The following is a 20,039-nucleotide window of genomic DNA, read 5'->3' on the forward strand; positions in this document are numbered from 1 at the left end:
TAGTGGATGAAGACACAGGTGGGAAACTTGGGGCTGGATAAATAAACAGAATTAAATTAGACTGTATTAGTAGACAGGATTACAAAGTAAGAAGTCAAATAACCTCCAAAGTAAAGGTGCGAAGTCACCAAAGCTGTAGTGAATAGTCTAGTGGTTGATGCTGGGTTGCAATTATTTATTTCTGGAGAGTTAGCAGCTGTCCACAGGATTTGCAGTCGGTCTAAACATGCTGTTAGCTTCTGCTATCTTGAACTTATCAAAAACACGTTGGCTTCCCATATTCATTTGAAGATGTTACACTAGCCCTACCTTTTGATTTGTTAGAATAGGTATGCTTGTAAGACATTCGAGTTTTTTATTGATAATTTGGTGAAAGGAACTTAATCCCAGCTCGATGCTTTTTTTTCCTTGTTAGAACCGTATCTGTATTACATTTTAATAGGAAAATTGATTTCGCACACGGTATGTACTACGTAGAAAACTGCCAGTTATTATTTCAAGTAGATGGCTGGTCATAACACGTTTGTTTCTCTAATGCACCATGCATGAATATTTCAGTTGTAACAGTTTTGTCGTGCATTATGTATGGACTTGCAGTTGAGTATTTGCAAACAAAGGACCTTTGACTGAATTTTAGCATCAGGATCAGGGTTACAAAGGAACGTTCACAAAACCTTGAATTTCAATTTGTTTGCCATGCATGTCCTATAACATGCTATCATCTTCCAGTTTTCTTAGTGACAGGAAAATGGATAGAAGACAATTAAGCCAATCCCTTCAAATGTCTATATAAATCATGAGAAATTGTCTGATCTCATGCAAAAAGGTGCGTGTATTCTTTGTTTCTATTTTTGCTTTCTTTTTCTGTCAAATGTTCTTGGCAGGCAGTGACTGCATCTGATCATATTTTTTGGATGAATGTTAGTTGCGTTAAAATTTAGGGCCCAAAATCTAATTCATATGAAAGCTGTATATGCTATGCGTTGATAAACGTGTTAATTGCTTTATAATTGCCTTTGTTTTGGGTCCTATCCTACCAGATGAGTTTCAGTAGTAACTAAATTTTTTTCCCAAGCTCTAGATTTGCAGTTTTAAGGTACCCAAGCTCTGGATTTGCAGTTTAGTCCTCGCTCTTACCCAAAAATAATCACGTCTACTTTGATCGAGTGGTTTTGGGAAAACCAATTAACTCTCTCATTCTGTTCCAAACAAATAACTATAAGTCTAAAAATCTTTGCATTCTGGTAGTTTGGATTTGATTAACAGTGTTATAGAGTTGTTAAGTTTTACTTGGGTTCTCCAGCTTGAATACTACAATAGCACTTCGTTCATAGCTCCTCACTCAAGTTTAAAACATGCAAGCACTTCAATGATCACACGAAATTCCATACCATAGCAGCTATCAAACTCTGAATCTACACCGAATTTAATCACCGACTAAAGCCCGTTCAATTACTTGCAAAGTTACCTAACACGTTTCAGAAACTGTGTTTCCTGCTTTAAGAACACATATGCACGCCTTTCACCAACAACTTGTCCCTCTCTCCATCGCTCAACTAAAGGCATCCATCACATCATGAATATCGATGGAGATGAAGAATTCCCTTAACAGACTGCTCCTAGTCCTTGTAACCATCCCTCCAGCTTCTCATTCACAATCACTCTAACACTACTAAGGGCGAACGTTCATTCATCTCCTTGCTTCAAACAATGCTAAAAACTTTCTCAATTTAGATAAAGAAGACTAATTAATTCAATCATTAGCCTTCTCAAAATCTCCCAGTTCCTTGGGAATAGGCTAATGAAGACATGGGATCCTTTCCTACTAGTTCCTTGGGAATAGGCTGAGAGAAGGCGATTGCACAAAAATCTCCCAGTTCTGCCTTCTCATGAGAATAGCCTCTTTTTTGTCAAACACAAGCCGAATAAAAAATATTTGATTGTTAAACAACAAAAATCCCGACCTCAATATCCCGCAAGCTTGGTTTGTATGGTCAGCAAAGTACCTCTAATATGCTTATTAAAGTGGATGCTAGATGTTCTTATAGGTAAACTGATGCAAACAAAAACAATATAAGAAAAACAACAATAACAAATAACATGTTCCTAAACTAAAAATTTTAATTCAAAATTTTATTTTTTAATAATTCACCATACTAAATAGTCTATTGAAATACAAACTAAGTAGCCATATTTATACTACTAGTACTAAGCTGAAATTAAATAAGAAAATCAAATTCCTAAACCAAATATTTTTTAAACTAAATGGAAAAAAATACCAAAAACACCATAAAAGAAAATATAGGAATAAAAATAACTAAGAAAACAAATATTTTTTTCAAAAAATATTCTTGCATCAGTTTCCTTGAGTTGGAAAGAATTCATTCTTGAATTAAAATTGTTCTTACTTCAATCTTATGAATGTCCAATAAAAATTTTTCAACCTCATTTCTTTTTTCGTTTCAAATGTATAACCATTTTAGGTATCAACTTCAATCTTTTCTTGTTAAAATTTGTATAAAAAACAACAATGGACAAATTATTTCTCTTCCATTAGCTTCTAGATTAATGAATTGCATATGTCAAATCTACCTCATCAACATGTAATTGTATAACCTTTAAACAAATTTATTTTTGTGATAATAGAAAACTTGTAATAAAAAAATTCAACACAACTTAAATCAACAATTGCTTTTTTGAGCACTTTCTATGTTTTTTTACACCCAACCTCTAACTTATTAATAAAGACACCATTGATGTTATCATTGCCACCATTACCGTCATCATTTATGCTATTATTGTTAACATAATTATCAAAAATTGATAGAGAATATCAATCCACATCTATCTCATTATAAACTTGATCACCAAGTTCTCCATAATATCCATCTCGATTAAGAGGTTGCCTCCTCGTATTTGAAAGAGGTTCTCAAAATTGGCCAAGAATTCATGATCACTTTCCTCGCGATCCCCTAGTTTTTTCTTCTTCATCTTCTCTAATTAACAGTATAATTCTTTAATTTGCCTGTGCAACTTTATTATTGTTAGTCGACGAGTTAATTTTATAATTTGTTTCTACATGTTTTCTACTACTAGTTCCTGAAAAGTCTTTTTTTCAACATAGAACCTCATCCCCTTCTACACAAACATGTCATATTATATGACATTTTTCAATCATGGTTATTTAACAACACACAATTAACTTCCAAAAATCATTAGGATTTGATACCAACTAACACAAACAAAAACAATGCAAGAAATACAACAATAATAAACAACATAAAATTCTACCAAGTAGAGTCAATACACCAAAAAATCTAATTTGAAATTTATATTTCTCAATAATTCACTAAACCAAGTAGGCTATTGAAATACAAACTAAGAAACTTTATTTGTACTAGTTTTAGTCTAAACTGAAAAAAAATACTAAACTAAGTAAGGCAAAATAATAAAAATACTAATATGAATAAAAATAACTAAGGAAATAAATAATTTTCCTTAAAACTCTTTTTCATCCTAAAGTTACCGAGCATAGTAAGCTATTGAAATACAAACTAAGAAACTTTATTTGTACTAGTTTTAGTCTAAACTGAAAAAAAAAATGCTAAACTAAGTAAGGCAAAATAATAAAAATACTAATATGAATAAAAATAACTAAGGAAATAAATAATTTTCCTTAAAACTCTTTTTCATCCTAAAGTTACCGAGCATAGTAACAAATGAACTGCATTCTAATCTTGCTCGCACTGAGGTAGATATGGCGACCCATGTTGAGTAACTCCAGTTTTAATGAGCACCAAAGAATCGGAAAAAAAGTTGTCCTTATTGGCAGACCTTTAGCTGTATACGAACAGATTGATTTCCTTGAATTATGTACTCGATAACATTTTTCATCTCATTATTGTTGACGACATAATTTGTGTTCCGTATTTTCTGACTTTACCTCTATGATCATAGTTGACGACATAATTTGTGTTCTGTTTTTTCTGACTTTACCTCTATGATCATGATATCGTGCATATTTTGAGAACACTAACAATAAACCTTATTCTGTTAGTTGGTTACAAGCAAGGTTTCAAGGTGTCAAGGCTTGTGAAACCTTTGTGTAAATCTCTTCATGTAATAATTACTGATTTATAGTGCAGGTTTAAAGTTTAAACCTTAATATATGTGTTCTAAGCTTACGAATAAGTGGGAACATCATGCTTTTAAATAGTTCATAATTTATATTTTCAAGTAAACACAATTTTAAAGGGCCAAAGGGACTTCAAGCAAAGAGATGCCAAGGAGGTTTCAACCTTCAATTTAGACCAATTACAAATTGACTGCTTGACAATTCAAACATCCGGTTTGAAGTACCATAATTAGCTAATGAATTTTGTGGAGAAGAAGGTGATAGTGGCGATATTAGTATTGGTTCGATTAGAAGGTAGTGATAATGGTAGTAATAATTGCGGCAGCAATTGCAACAAGCACGATGACAAGGAGGCAATGGTAGCATGCTTGTAGGATACCTAGTGATTTGAAGAGACAATGACATTGGAGGCCATAACAGTGGTGATGATAGTAAGGGAATGGATGGGTGGTGTTAACGAGAGATTTGAATCTCCATGTAAAATACTCTCCATTCCCATAAGGTGAAACTAGTTTTCTCAAGAGTAACTAAATTCGCAAATCTATAGGAAAAATGTTTCTGACTGGCCGATTTCTCTGTGTCATCAAATTGTAAAATAATGCAAAACAGTCTTGACGAGTATTTCTATTGTGATATTAATAAGGGATTTTGATATAATTCTTGTCTCTATTAGTAGAAAATGTTTATTGGACCCCTCTGCTAATATAATACGCATTGTAAATTTTTATTTTATACCAACTCTCTGTTGTTTAAAATTAAGAATTGATCAGTGAAATATGTTGGAAAAAAATTATTCACTTTGATTTCATTGATCAATCCTTAATTTCTAACAACATTAAATGACTTAGAGTTGTTAGTAAATAAAAGCTTATTATAAAAAGACATGATACAATATCATGTTGATAGAGGGTAATAAAACATTTTCTAGGCTAAAGCTCGTATTAATGGTGTCTTGACACTTACTAAAGCTCTGTATTTCTCAATTGAGTGAAAGCGAAAAGATATTTAGTTTTATGGGTTGCTAGTCGAAAAGTTTGATTTGAAATCCTAAGATTAAAGTGGAAATTAAGTATATTTTTTCTTTTAATTTGAAGATTTCTCTCCAATTGCTAGATATATTAATTTATATTAATGATAATATTATGATTTTAACTATGACTCGGTGGTCTCTAGAAAAATATTTTTAGAATAAACGTCAATTAGTGGACACTTTATACTTAATCAAGTAGTCGTGAAGTTACCTGAAATATTCCAAGGGTAAAAACTCAAGATTTTAGAGAGATGATGCTTAGAGGTTTTGTTAGTTTGTTTCTAAAGGATGTCTCCCTCTAAAATGTATTGTTCAACGTCAAGTCCTTGATTTTGGCCTATAGGTTTGGTGAGTTTTGGCCATAATATGCCTTTTGTTTTAAAGAGATTAAGTACTTGTTTGGTATTCCATTCCAAACGAGGGTTGAGCAAAATTTGAAAATTTTTTTTGCTTAAAATTTTTTATATATTTTTAGATCCTTTTGATGTATTGATATCAAAAATAATTTTTAAAAAATAAAAATAAATATTATTTTGATATATTTCTGAGTGAAAAACACTTTGAAAAGCAACCGGTATTACACTCTCAAACACCCTCTAAATCCCGAGACTTATAAGCTAGGTAAGTATTCCAACCAATGTAGAGACATTGGTATGTAACCGAGCAACTCAGGAGCCTTTAGCACACAAATCATGTTTTTATACGTATGCCACCAATAATGTTAGGTTTTTATTAACGTTTGATTATTGTTTTGAGATATAAAAGATAAATAGTAGTGATAAGAAGAACATCTTTTTATGCTTCTTGTTTTGTAAAGATAAAAATTTACTCTCAAAATATTTCATGAATAAATTAGTTTCATATCATCTAGGAAATATAATTTTAGATTCTCACACAAACTATTTGCACATAAAATAAATATCTTAAATATAAAATTTATTTAGTTGAAGAGACACAGATATAAACATAAAATAAATATATTTCTTGAATAATTTTAAAGTAAATTTCTATATTTTTAAAATAAAAAATAAATAGAAACTTGTTCTTTCTCTTTATTTTCTTTGGTTTTTTTCTTGTAACAATACTCACACATTACTTATATGATTTCTGTATAATTTATCCCTCAAAAGGAATTGTTACATGCGGAACTTAATTTTTTCAGTCCTTGTACTCTCGGTGGGTTTTTTCGTAGAAGACTTTTTTGAGAAAGATTGTGATTAAAGCTTATAAAATGCTCGACTCTAACTAATTAATGTATGGTAATTAAGTATCAAAGGAGTAAAAAAAATAAAGGGAGAAACGAAAAGAAAAATGGGAATAATGGTGAGGAAATAGCATCAAATCCTAATTATTGAAATTCAAACCAATGATTCGGGTTTTTCCACCATATGTCATGTCACTCCCAACTCGAGAGGAGTCTAATCCAATCTAAAGAGCTTTCAAATATCATCTCTCCGAACACTTCATAACATCTATTATAAGACTAGGTTTAATGAATATGACACTGGGCTGTGATGGTGAGGAGTTAGGGCTTCCTTGGTGGAGGTCGGCATGCCAAGTGGTAATAACGGTACGAGCATTTAATTTCTTTCTCATCATTTGCATTTAAATAAAAAACACTCATTGGTTTATGAGTGTATATTTTTCATATAAAAATATATTATAATAATTTTAAAAAATAATTTATTTTTTACATCAGCACATTAAAATAATTTTAAAAATATAAAAAAATAATTTAAATCAAAAACAATTTTAAAATTCTTGAGAAACATTTTACTGCAGCTGTATTAGAAGATATACGATTTTTAAGTTTGTAGCATCTAGATTTATACTCTTTTCAGTTCACTTACTAATCATTTTCATATATATAAAAGAACTCTTGTTAATTACAATGTTTTCTTGTGAGGATTCATATTGGTTGCTTTCCTTTTTCTTTTTTGGTAATGGTTTCCAACCTTTTTAAATGGTTGCTTGTAACTTAAAGCTGAAAGAACTAAACTCTTTTTTTCATCATCTGATTATCTGTTATGAAGAAGGTAAAATAAGCATGTTGAGTTTCTACATATATATATATGTTAAGAAAACATTAGCAAGGCGACCAAGTCAGCTGGCGTGGACTAAAATTGTGCACTAAAAAATTGGAATTCGCAACACGCTATCGTTCTCCCGGCCAACCGAAAAATGGTTCCAAAACAAAAAAAAGAGAAGAATATATATAATTGTTAGCTCACAGTGCAACATTCAACAATATTTGCATTAAAATTTGAAAATCTTAAAGTCACTGAACAAAGATCAAAGGATCCATTATATTATAATCTATATATCCATCTCTTTGTAGCAGACCAGCAAAACGATTAATTATTCTTCACATGAAGAACATTTATTGAGATTTTGCTGCATTCAAGGAAAATCACCGGATAATAAGATGGCATGCAGCAATGCATTCTCGAGAGAGAAGAAAATTCAATTAAATGATCGCAAATGTTAAAATTGCAGGAAAGTAAAAAAGAAATGAAAGAAAAAGGAGAGGGAGAGTTCAATGTAAGAAATGGCTGTCAATTAAGAGGCTTCGAGATTCCAGATTGGAACTCAAGAGCTCCCTTTGAGGAAATGGTTTAGTTGCCATTAGAACATGTTTTAATTAATTACATTTATTTAGGAATTTTTATTAAATGTGAGCAATAATGTACTCTAATACCATGTCAAAAAATCATTTTAACCTAATAGCTTAAGTTGTTAGATAAGGTCTCAAGATATGATTTATATTATTCTCTAACACTCATCTCCTAACAGCAGAACAGTACTCTTCTTGAGTCGCGTAATTGACCAGAATTAAGTCTAGTTTTATTCAATCATAGACAATTCTGTTTTAATTGAGATTAGATAATTTGTGAGTAAGTTGATGCTTTTAATTACTTTTAATTGCTTTTTGAAAGTATATTTATCTTGAAAAAACATCAACACATCAACTTGAGAAAAAAAAAATTTCAAAAGAAAAATACTTTTTAAATGTACATTAGAATTTAAAATGAAGAGTTGATTAATACATTTAAATTAGCATACGAGTTGGTGGTGTTCGTGTTTCTTATTTTGATCGCAAATGTTAACTTTAAAGTGATTGATTATCCAGATAATTCATAGAAAGAACGATTTATTTATAGATAATATTAATGTAATTCTATGATGTAATGAAATTGATTGTGTATTTTAATTTTAGAAAATCATATGTTTGTGTAAAATCAATAATGCAGTATGCATGAGTATTTTATATATTCTATGTAAGTTGCAAGTCAGAGCATATGCTAACTTCTCATCGCATTTTTATTTTTTTCTCTCAGTTTACAAGAAGAGCATATTATTCTAAAAAAAAAAGAGCATATTAAAAGTCTGTCAATTTGTCCTTGTGTTTTTCCAAAAATCTCTCACCACACCCTTCTTGAAAAAAAACCTAGTTTTAGTTCCATCATTATTTGAGATTTACATCAACGGGTGAAAATGTCTGAAAAACATAACTGGATTTATCCTATTAAAAAGACGTCATGTAAAACGTCATCATTTGGAAATTCGCATGACTGTATTTTAATGGACTGCTCTTTTTAGAAAGATCCTTGACAATTAAAGAAAGAGAATGGAGGAAATTTAATAACTCTTCAGTGGTTATTTTTAAAAATATTTTTATTTAAATTTTTTAAATCAGTAAATTAAAACAATATAAAATTATAAGAAAAACTAATTTAAAAAATAAAAAAAATTCAAAAACACTATTTAAATGCTAAAATAAACACGACTGTGATTATTGAGATCATTGTGCACTGCAAATTTACTGAGACAATGACTTTGTGCTATATACCTATTAACAAATGTATCAACTTGGCTTGTAAATTGAGGTTCGAGGCCTGACATTCTTTCTTAACTAATAATGGTTAGTTTATTTCAAGTGGATAAATTTTTATAAGCCATCCATCCACATGCAATATGATCAGAGTTTTCATGATTCTGCACGTGTTTTAAGAGCCAAATCCAGTCCCCCTCCAGCCTCTTAATTCGCTCTATAGATCAGAAGAGAGAGATATGTCATCATAACGTGACTTAAGGATGGGGATGGCAGACGATCTACAGCAGTTCCTAATAATTGATGAGTTCAATTTTTAAAAAAAAGAAAAAACGTAGAAATGGCGTTAAGTACGTTATAAATTATCATTTTTTAAACAAGATTAACGTGATAAATTATACACCCGATTTTCTTTTCTCTTCCCGTTAATTTTTATCTCTTTATTTAGACCTCATCTATATTTTTTATAGTTTTTCTAAATCAGATATCTCATTCACTTTTTTTTAATGTGAAGTGTATAATTTCTTATGATCCTTCTTTGTCTCATATAAGATTCTTTAAATGGATGCAATTCAAAATAGTGCTATGATTATGATATATGATATATAGATTGTTTATTTATCAATATATTTAAGTTTTAATCAATAAAATCTTTACATTTACTGAAAAAAGTGAAACACAAACTAGGTACCATAATAAAAATAAAATCAAAAATCAAAATTTTGATACCAAGTTTATTTTAAAAAAAGAGAAAATATAAGGAAAGTTTTTCAACTAAATACTTTGACACGACATAAAAAATACTATATAAACTCTAATTGTAAAAATAAACATTGAAATGAATAGTTCAAGCACCTAAAACGTTTATGTTGATATTTTTTTAATTTTGACAATACTTACACTATACATTTTATGAATTTTTATTAATATCTGTATCAAGTTGTCATCCCACATTGTTAGGAGAATTTTTTTTCTAAATACCATGTGTTGGGCACGTCAGCAAAAGAACTAGGATCGAATATTTTGGGACTTGTTAAGGATGAATAGCTCCTTCATATTTGACCTGGAACCATTTCAATATTGCATCCTCGTTTGTAACTCTCTGATGATTTCCAACACGTCACTTGCACCTGCGATGACGACGAAAACGGTACCCAGGACATTCCAAAACCACATAGAAGTCAAGACCATAAATACCCGTGGAAGGGTCATACTTGATGCCAAGATCAATGTGCTCTTGGATGTCGAAACCGAAGCAACTAGTGTCACTAAAGCTCCTCCTCAAAAGCTCGTACTCCTTCACCTTCAACCCACTCTTAAGCAGATGCATAGCCTTGTTTCCCCTCACAGTCACATATCAAGCAATCTTCTCATTACGCCTAATCCCAAAAGATCTCGCAGTATACCTAACTTTGGAGAAAAAAGGGGTTTGGCCACTGAGTTGTCCGAGCACCTTGTGGCACAAGTGAGAATATCTCCACTTTGACCGACGGAGATGTTGAGGACCAACTTTTGGACCTTGATTTCCCTTATTTGGGTTTGTAACTTCTTCTCTGAGATCAGTGTGATGGTGTGTGAGCTTGGTTGGTTCGATGAAGGCAGGGCAAAGATAGAGGCAGCGGAGGAGGAAAGGTTGTGGAATTTGTTTCTAGATCTATAATGAAATTTCCAATGAAAACATAGAATCGGTATTAAAATCACGAGTTTGTTGATTTTATCGAGTTAGAATTTATAAAATAATTTTATCAGTTTTTGAATTTTTAAAATAATTTTACACGATAAATATACACTGACTCGATTTTACGAGTCAACTTATAATTTTAACAACCTTATTTTGAATCATAATTTCATAATATAAATTTACTGTACATTCTTTTTTTAAAAAAATAAATATAAAACTTGTATCTTTCATTTAAGATGCATGTTGAATATTTTTTGGTAAAATATAAAAGTAAAACAAAATGAAAATACTCATCTATCTCTTATGAAAGATCAATCTATATCAAGGCACTTCAAGTTGTTAAAGAATTTGTGATGATATAGGAGTTTACTTATATATTATTTAATTCCTTAATATTTTTTATCTAAGCTCTTTTTTCAATAAGATTATGAAATTAAATGATATAATAGTGTTTCCTTAAAAAATTAAGAACGACTAACAATTTAAATTTGATATGCATGGAGAAAATAAAATATAGTATATAGTTATTAGAAGATCATTACCCTTTGATTTTTGTTTCAGGATAAAAAAATTTATAAATTCAATTTCAATCAATAAAATGAGATTTAGAAATTGATACAAAGTATGGGGAAAAAACCTTATAAAAACTATACATGTTTTAGGTTAAATATTTTTATAACTACGAGATCTAATAATATTTATATTCAAATATACATACATAATTATATAAAGACTATGATATTAATACACAAAGAAAGTTAAGATAATATAGTAAAATTACGAAACAATTTATTAACAGTGGATTTGTACACTTCGTTTACGAAAAAACATGTTCTGATTATATATATATGAATAATTGAATAAATAAAATCATGTTATCTCCATAACGTGGGCAGACGACTAATATAAATCAAAAGGCATTTTACGTTTCTTCACCTCTCGTTGCTCTTAATCCTCATCGCAATAGCTCTAAACTAAAAGAGTTACTTTTTCTTGTTTATTACGTGTTTTAGAATTAATTGGAAACCAACAATACATTAATTATAGTAAGGAACGTAACGTTTTTTTCACCTCTCGTTGCTCTTAATTCTCAAATTATTATGTAAAGGATAGCTATAAAGGATAGCTATAGGAGCTAACCATGCAAAGCCACCATTTATTCCAGCCAGATTGTCAAGTACTCTACCACCACTCATCGTGAATATTTGCACCACGGAGGTTCCAAAGCAAGGGTTTATATATATATTGATATGCACCATCTTGAACTAACAATCTTAATTATTGGGACCATTATATATATGAATACTATACTATATTTACTCTTTATAGATTAGATAAATTCTATTCATGTGTGTGCCTCAAGTATTCATTTATATAATACATGACTGCATGTTATCTCTTCCTCTTCTTGTAGGAGTTGTTGTAAGTGTAGTTATAGTTGTTTTTCGAAATATTTTTCGATTGAAAAATATTTTTTTATTTTTTAAAAATTATTTTGAACATTAGTACATCAAAATGATCTGAAAACATAAAAAAAAATTAAAAACAAAGAAAAAAAATTAAAAAAAAAAAACATTTAAAAAAAATATTTTTAAAACGTAAAAACAAACATGATCTTGATGCTTCTTCTTTTCGGTGCTCAAAATAAGACTAGTCTAATGGAAATCTCATAAGAATATAACAAAGCCAACAAACTTCATATAATCTCCATTTTTGGTCAAGTTCCTTCAAGTAAAAAACCATTTTCAAAGTCGATTCTTCAACTCTTTATATTGGCAACCATCATCTCGTGAACCACCATCAAACCACGGATGAAAATTTGTTTATCAAATACTCCACATCAAACGAAAATTTGCCAAGAGCTAACCTCAATATAGCAACACTTCATTCGAGACCACATCGATCACTTGTATATCCAAACTACTACACTTACATCACAAATGAACCACGAGCATTTGGCTCAACAATCATTTAATGGGCACGCCTCATAACACTCCATTCGTAGTTTTGTTAGGGGATTGTGCTTTTATTCTGTAAAATAGGATCCTTTGTACGAGGTCTTACGAAATTTCCTTACGAGGAGAGGTCCATTTGACTAGAAAATAAGTACTACAACCACAGTCCAAAGCAGCGTATCCTTTTTCTCACTTAATTCGTACTTTCAAATTTGTTTCTCATGACGTCATTCAATGATATATTGCTTTTCTTCGTTGATAGTCGCATTAGATTAGTTAATCCAAATCTCTCCGAGATTTACACTTAATGCCGCTAACAAGGTTATATAATCTCGCCATTTGGAGCTAAATTGACTGACAATCGTTATCTCCTTTATCTTATATATGTTATTCTCACTAGGAAAAGCTTAGACAGCTAATTTCTTGATCAAGAAAGGGGGGATGTAGAGTTAGCTGGGGAGGCACGATCGAGTAGTTTAAGTAATTGTTAACATCCCAAAACTTATGTTATTGCTAAGAAACTAATTGAGCCTATAAACTCTTAGTTCACTAGTGGGCAAAGAAAGTTTTCTGGTTGCACGTTCATGAATAACGCTTATTAACATTTAGCAAATCCTCGGAAGAAAAACCTTCAAGTCGCACAATCCTCTCAAGAACTCGGATTTGAACTTCGAACTTGAGAACCTAAATGGATGAGCACAGCAACTTTTGACACGGGAAGAGCTTGATCGATATGTCTAATTTAAGGCAAATACAGCAGTTAATGCCAATTATAAAACCCTCGATACGAAGGTGATGATCTTAAGTACTGTATATTTTTTCTTAATGAAACTTCGAAGTTCGAACTAAAAATATTTCCAAATTTCTAGTGCTATCCCTGCAGTGTGCTATTTGAGTAACATTAACATCTCTCATGGTCGCACATGTATATTCCTAAAAAAAAAAAAAAACAGAAGGAAACTCGGAAACAGATAGAGCACTGTTGCACACATCACAAATCGCATGATGACACAGGTTAACAAAACTACTTTTGGATCAATCGACGAACAACTTCATAAAATCACAATCCTAAGTACGTAGCTAACTTGATCAGAAACACAAATCAAAGATACAGATAATGATAATACCATTGCATTATCGCGAAAAAACAATATTAAAAAAGTGGTACAGTAGACAGCAAATATATATATATATATATCAAAGAGATCTTGAAATCTGACCTGGTGCTGGAGAAATCATAGAGCTTGCCGGTGCTAGAGAAGATCATGACTCCAACTTCTGCGTCGCAAAGGATCGCCAGTTCTTTCGCTTTCTTCAACAATCCATTCCTCCTCTTTGAGAAGGTCACTTGCCTGCTTGTCGAGTTATCAATCCTTCTTATCACTATCTTCCCCCTCCCCATTTTCTTCACTTCCAAAAGACCCTAATATTAAAATCATAGTACAATAATCAACAACGACTAAAAGAAAGATAGCGATCCATTTAATTTTTTTTTCTTCATATATGTGTGTTTTTTCTAAGCAAAAAATAGAAAAAAAAAAAAAAGCTTTGAAGAGAGGAGAGGATAAAACAGAAAGAAAAGAAGAAGAAAAGCTTACTTGGAGAAGAGAGGGTGTTAATGGAGACAAAGTAAGGTTTCAGAGACGTCGTTTTGGGAAGGGGAGCACATCAGCAAAGAGGCTATATAAGGAAAGTTATTTCAGGAAGCTGATTTAAAGACCTAAAATACCACTGGTTTTGTGTACAAGACAGCTAGTGGTTTTTTCATTTTCTTTTTGTTGGGTCACGTGTTCCAGTTAGAAGCTGAGAGACTTCAGAAAATAAATAAAAAATAGAGCCGTCTAACGTATGGATCATTGACGTGTGTTGCATACGGATACATAGATCCTATTTTGGGAGTTTTTTTTTAAATAAAACTAGGGGTGAGCATCGGTTTAAATTATTTAATTTAAATTAAAAAACTTAATTAAATTAAATTTTTTAAATTTTAAATCAAATTAAATTGAATTACAAAACTAAATGGATTGATTCAGTTCAGTTCAATTTTAGAATTTCTAAAACTAAATAAATCAAATATAAATTAATAAGTTTTTAGCTGGTTTAGAAAACTTTTAATTTATAATGGGTTTTTAATTTATAGTAAGGTTTTTTTATTTAGTTCATTCTTATTTTTTAATTGATATTTTTAGTTTTTAAAATCCAAAAACAAAAACAAATTGAATTTTTAAAATAAAAAATAAACAAGATTTAATAAATTTTAAAAGTTGTTCAAATCAATTAATTTCGTGTCATAGCTAAGTTAATTTGGTCGTCATCTAAAACCTCCTGGTGGGGGTGGAAATTAACCTGTCCTTTGTATTTATGGAATGGCCACCGTGTCCCCCAATGTCCCAAAGTGGCTTTTTTAAGGTTTTGAAGAGGGGGTTGCTAAAGTAACAGGAGGCTGTCACAGTCCACAGGTAGGACCAGCTCACTCGCTGCCAAATTGTGACTAATCATGTTTTGCGTGGGGATTAAAAAGATAAAGAGCTACTATTATTTCTTAATTAAATTGTGAATAATGTAGCCACTTGCAATAAACAAATGGATTATCTTTATCTTTTGCATGAAAATGTTAATGTTTCCACAAACAATAGAGAGAATCTATTAAGTTGGGAATTTGAACAAGGACTTCAAATTAATTCACAAATTACATTTGTTATCTTGAGAATATGTACTGCATTGAATATCAGCTTTTAATTATTGTATTATATGCGTGTGTGCGTGTACGTATGGATGTATATAAAAAAAATGAGTATATATATATATGCGCCAAAAAACCATCTCAACTTAATAACTTAAGCTATTAAGTGAGATCCCAAGATATGATTTATATTATTTTCTTACACACCTCCTCAAGTAAAAACCATTTGGACTTGAAACTTGTACAGGTCCATATTATTTTGTGCTTAATTTTTATCAAATAAGTGGGGTTGTGAGATTCAAACCCGTGACCGTTTGGTCATCAAGGTTCTGATACCATGTCAAAAAACAATCTCAACCCAATAACTTAAACTATTAGGTGAGATCCTAGAATATAATTTATATTATGTCAAAAAACAATCTCAACTCAATAACTTAAATTATTAGGTGAGATTGTAGGATATATATATCCTTTTGGTAAATAGATTGGAATTTTTAAACAATTATAGTTTTTATAAGTTATGTTCTAATTTTATATGATTTTGATTTGACACGCTTTAGACGCGATAAATTTTTTAGCTAGGACTCAATAAATTCAGCTGAATGATGCTCTCTCATTGACTATTACAGTTTAAATCCTGTATTATATGGATACACGATGACTAAAGTGTTTTAGAATCACTTACCATGCTACTAGCAGTGACTTTTGCTGTCACCCTGCTATTCCTTTTTTCTTGACAAGATAATGTTAAAATAAAGATTTCAACCTCCCACTAAAATTAACAGCTACAGGGAGTGTTTATTTTCATGGTTGAATATATATATATATATTAAAGTATTTTTTTAGATTTGTTTTATTGTGTTTCGTGCGTTTATGTTACAAATAAATAAAAAATAAAAAATTATTATTTTAATATATTTTTAGTTAAAAAATATCACTGCCCTGTATTACCAAATAAATATTTAATAAGGTTTACAGAACTACAAAAGAAAATACGTGTGTGATTTATTTTGATCTTATACCTAAGTAATATCAATCTTAGAATTAATGCATATACGGATACAGGATATAGCTACGAATACGTCTCGCAATCCTATTTCTTATATATCCATTCCATTGAACGTAAAATGTTTAAATAACACACACATGTATGTCCAAAATTTTAGGTGGTGGCCAAGTGGTAAAAACTTGAGATCAAGAGATTTGCTCCCTCTGTGGTCTCAGGTTCAAGTCTTGTGGTTGCTCATATGATGGTCACTGAAGGCTTACATGGTCGTTAACTTCAGGGCCTGTGGGATTAGTCGAGGTGCGCGCAAGCTGGCCCGGACATCCACATTAAACTAAAAAAATATATATATATGAAAAAAAATCGAGTTTCATTTTGATTTTTTTAAGTTTAGTTGATTTTAGAGTATAAGAACTTTAAAAAAGCTTTTAAAGTATTTATTAAGTATTTTTTATGAAAATAAATTTTAACCTAAAAAACTCTACGGGCGTGTGGTTGCGATTATTTTTCAAAGTGTTTTTTACTCGGAAATGCATCAAAATAATGTTTTTTATTTTTTAAAAATTATTTTTGATATCAGCATATTAAAATGATTTGAAAATACCAAAAAAAAATTAATTCAAAATAAAAAAAATTAAACTTTTTAAAAATACTTTTAAAATGTAAAATGCCTCTCTGTTTTTTCAACTATCATGTTGATACTGGTTGAATTCGGAGTTGAGTATTGCAGTCGACGCGTTCTTTGGTAACGGGTATAGCAAGCGGGTCGCTGCATGTTATTTTCTATTTATTTTTTTAACACATTCAAAAGAATTCGAAATCAAACCTGCAGTACAGTGCAAGTAGGAGTAAACAGTCATCAATTCAAGTCCAGACAAGCCGCGTATAAAGGACACTAACATGATTCCATGATGTTTTCCTTTGGTAACGCAATGGAGCCTCCTCGATATCCTTTAGTAGGGCCAGGACATCCTCGTCATTTAAAAAAAAAAAAAAGGCTGAAGGCCCTGCTTATCCGTGTCACCACGTGTCGACAGGAAATCTGGACAGTGAAAAGCGAAGACGAGCAGAGGAAAAAAGTGATTTCCTTTTCTCTTGTTCTTAAGGTTTCCAAATTAAGAAATCGGAGACCGTGTGGCCTGCAGGTGCAAGCAAAAACTGATGTAGCCAAGGTACCTGATCCTCTCTTTTTGGTAAGAACTAGGAATTATTAGAGTCTCAGAGATATAAATACCTGATTCTCTGTGTTCTTGTTTTTTTTTTTTTTCCTGTCTCTCTATCGTAGTTCTGACAACCCAATTTTCAAGTTATCTGAAGCCCATCAAATATATTTTAGCCTTCAACACCTGTACTTCTTCTCGCTGGGAGCGTAGGTATTTTTGGAATAATTTAGAGGTCAATTGAAATTATTTCTTTGAACAATTTTAAAATCACACCTCGTATTAACATATTCAGAAGAATTTATTAATTTTTCCACTCAAGATTTAAACATAAAGATTTTAAAAAATATTAACTCGTAAGTTATTCTTTTTCTTAAATGTACATCTCAGCTATCACAATGACTTCCCTTTCCGGAAGAGAAAGAAACTTTCTCAAGTTAAACATTATTTATTAGAAGTTATTTCTTTTTTTTCCATTTATATTCTAATCACATAACGTCTTTCCTTTGTAGTTTTTTTTTTCCCGGAAGTTCCTTTATAGTTAAATGATTGATAAGTCCTTAATTGTGTTATAATTAATGCATTCTCTAGATTAATAGAAATCATGTGAATATTTAAAAAAGAAATAGAATAACATTCGATTTCACATTCTGATAATCATTTTTTCTTTGTTATTTACTGATAATAAATCAAGACTTGTCAACTCTTTTACACATGAACTTAAGAAAACCTGGTTATATCTTTTACGAGAATGTGGTAATGATTGTTTTTTAAAATGTTTTTTTATCTAAAAATGCATTAAAATAATATTTTTTATTTTTAAAAAATTATTTTTAATAATAATATATCAAAACGATCTGAAAACATAATAAATAAATAAATTTAAGAATTTTTTGAAATATTTTTTCTAAAACATGATTTGCACCGCGTTCTCAAAAAGTGTCGGCAACTCATTATTCCTACCCACAACTCGATATTTTCTTAAACAACTCTTGAAAGTTGAGTCTTGTGAGCAAATGAATTCTTCCGAAATAATATTCTATTTAAAACTCACTCACCCCACCCCAATAGATAAGTAGTGATATATAATAAGCTGGTTGTATTTTTTAGTCTTATAATTAGATAACTTCCACAATCCCCAGCTAGGTTATTGGCAAAAAAAGAAGAAGAGGAGGAACATTATTATCTTACATCCCTCTTCGTTCTCGTCAAAGTATTGACATCGAGTGCTTGTAGGCGATTCAAATTTGATTGGCAAGATTTCAAATCTTCGTATGCATTTCAAATCAAGCTAAATCGAGATAGAACCAGAGCCTGCGCGCATATCACTAATGATGGATTGGTAGGCTCATTGCAAGTTTTTGTCTGGAGTTGAATATTTCTTGGTTATGTTTTGTACAATACAAGAAGGATAGTGGCCCTATCTCTCAAAATCCGAGAAATACAGTATATCCAATATAAAATTTTAATTTATTACTAAAAAAATGTGGTCCAACTGATTTCTAATTTTGATATAGTTGGTCAACAGTCCAATGCCCGATAACAAAGTGTTATCAAATCTTTTTTTTTGAAAATAATGTTTTAAAAATAATAACTACTATCCAGGTGTAAGTTTTTTTGTTCAAATTTTTCAAAAACAACTAAGAGTCTGTTTGGGATTGCGATAGCGGTGACGGTTCAAAGTATTATCGCTTAGAAATGCATCAAAATGAAGTTTTTTTATCTTTTAAAAATTATTTTTAATATTAGTACATCAAAACGATCTAAAAATATAAAAAAATTATTTTAAATAAAAAGAATTATAATTTTTAAGAATACGGTTTGCACTGCATTCTCAAACAATTTCTACGCGCATATCATTGCAAGTAGATTAAGATCTGTTGTGTTCGTAACACGTGGATACATCAATGGTTCAGATTTAAAGAGTCACACGAAGCCAGGAACACATGGCTATTTCGATTATTATTATTTTTTTTTTTTTTTGAAATCTGGTAGTGGTAATTAGATAAGCAGAATTGCAGAGCACAGTTCTAAGTAACAGTCGGGATAAATAATACGTGTAATTGATCGACGTTGATGTCGAATCTGCAAATCTTGCAATCCTCCAGGCGCACGAGAGTCCAGCAAGCAGCTGTCAAGATTTGATTTGCTTAGATGGAACACGCACGTGAAGGCGACAAAATTCATTAGCCAATCGAGGGTTCTCTTCGCACGCCTTTGTCCAATGGCAAACAGCTTTAGACCAACGCCCAAAATCGTGTGTGGCTATGATCTCCATGGCAACATCAGAATCTCTCTTTAATTTCTCCTTAACTCGAAAGAGAATCATTAGCGAAAGCTTTAATGATTAAGAATCTAATGCATATTATTTGTGGGGTTATTAATTGGTGAACTGTCTAAGTAAACACAGATCACGTTGCCTGGGATTTGGGATTGCATGTTCTTGAGCCAAGCTTCCCATTGGACGAGCCCACGTGAATAAAGATGAAACAGCCAATGAGGTTGAATCGTACTAGGAAATTAAAAAATACTGGGTCCCTGTGATTAACGAGCCCAT

The 20,039-nt window shown here is 30.8% G+C and overlaps 1 protein-coding gene across 6 annotated transcripts in view; it reads right to left on the reverse strand.

The window, feature by feature from the left end:
* The window catches only part of LOC7461842 (MADS-box transcription factor 23), a 21,065-nt gene extending 6,667 nt beyond the window's left edge, over positions 1–14,398 (reverse strand). For all 6 annotated transcript variants that reach the window (XR_008058514.1, XR_008058513.1, XR_008058512.1 and 3 more), the window contains exons 1-2: positions 14,232–14,398; positions 13,854–14,056 (exon numbers count right to left, since the gene is read on the reverse strand). Coding sequence is in view for 3 of the 6 variants with exons in the window: in XM_024595265.2 (XP_024451033.2) it covers positions 13,854–14,035 (182 nt within the window). In the remaining 3 variants the exon portion in view is untranslated. The remainder of the gene's footprint in view (positions 1–13,853; positions 14,057–14,231) is intronic.
* Between the last annotated feature and the right edge of the window lie 5,641 nt (positions 14,399–20,039).

Source organism: Populus trichocarpa, chromosome 2 (assembly GCF_000002775.5).
Source record: "Populus trichocarpa isolate Nisqually-1 chromosome 2, P.trichocarpa_v4.1, whole genome shotgun sequence".
Taxonomy (NCBI): Eukaryota; Viridiplantae; Streptophyta; class Magnoliopsida; order Malpighiales; family Salicaceae; genus Populus; species Populus trichocarpa.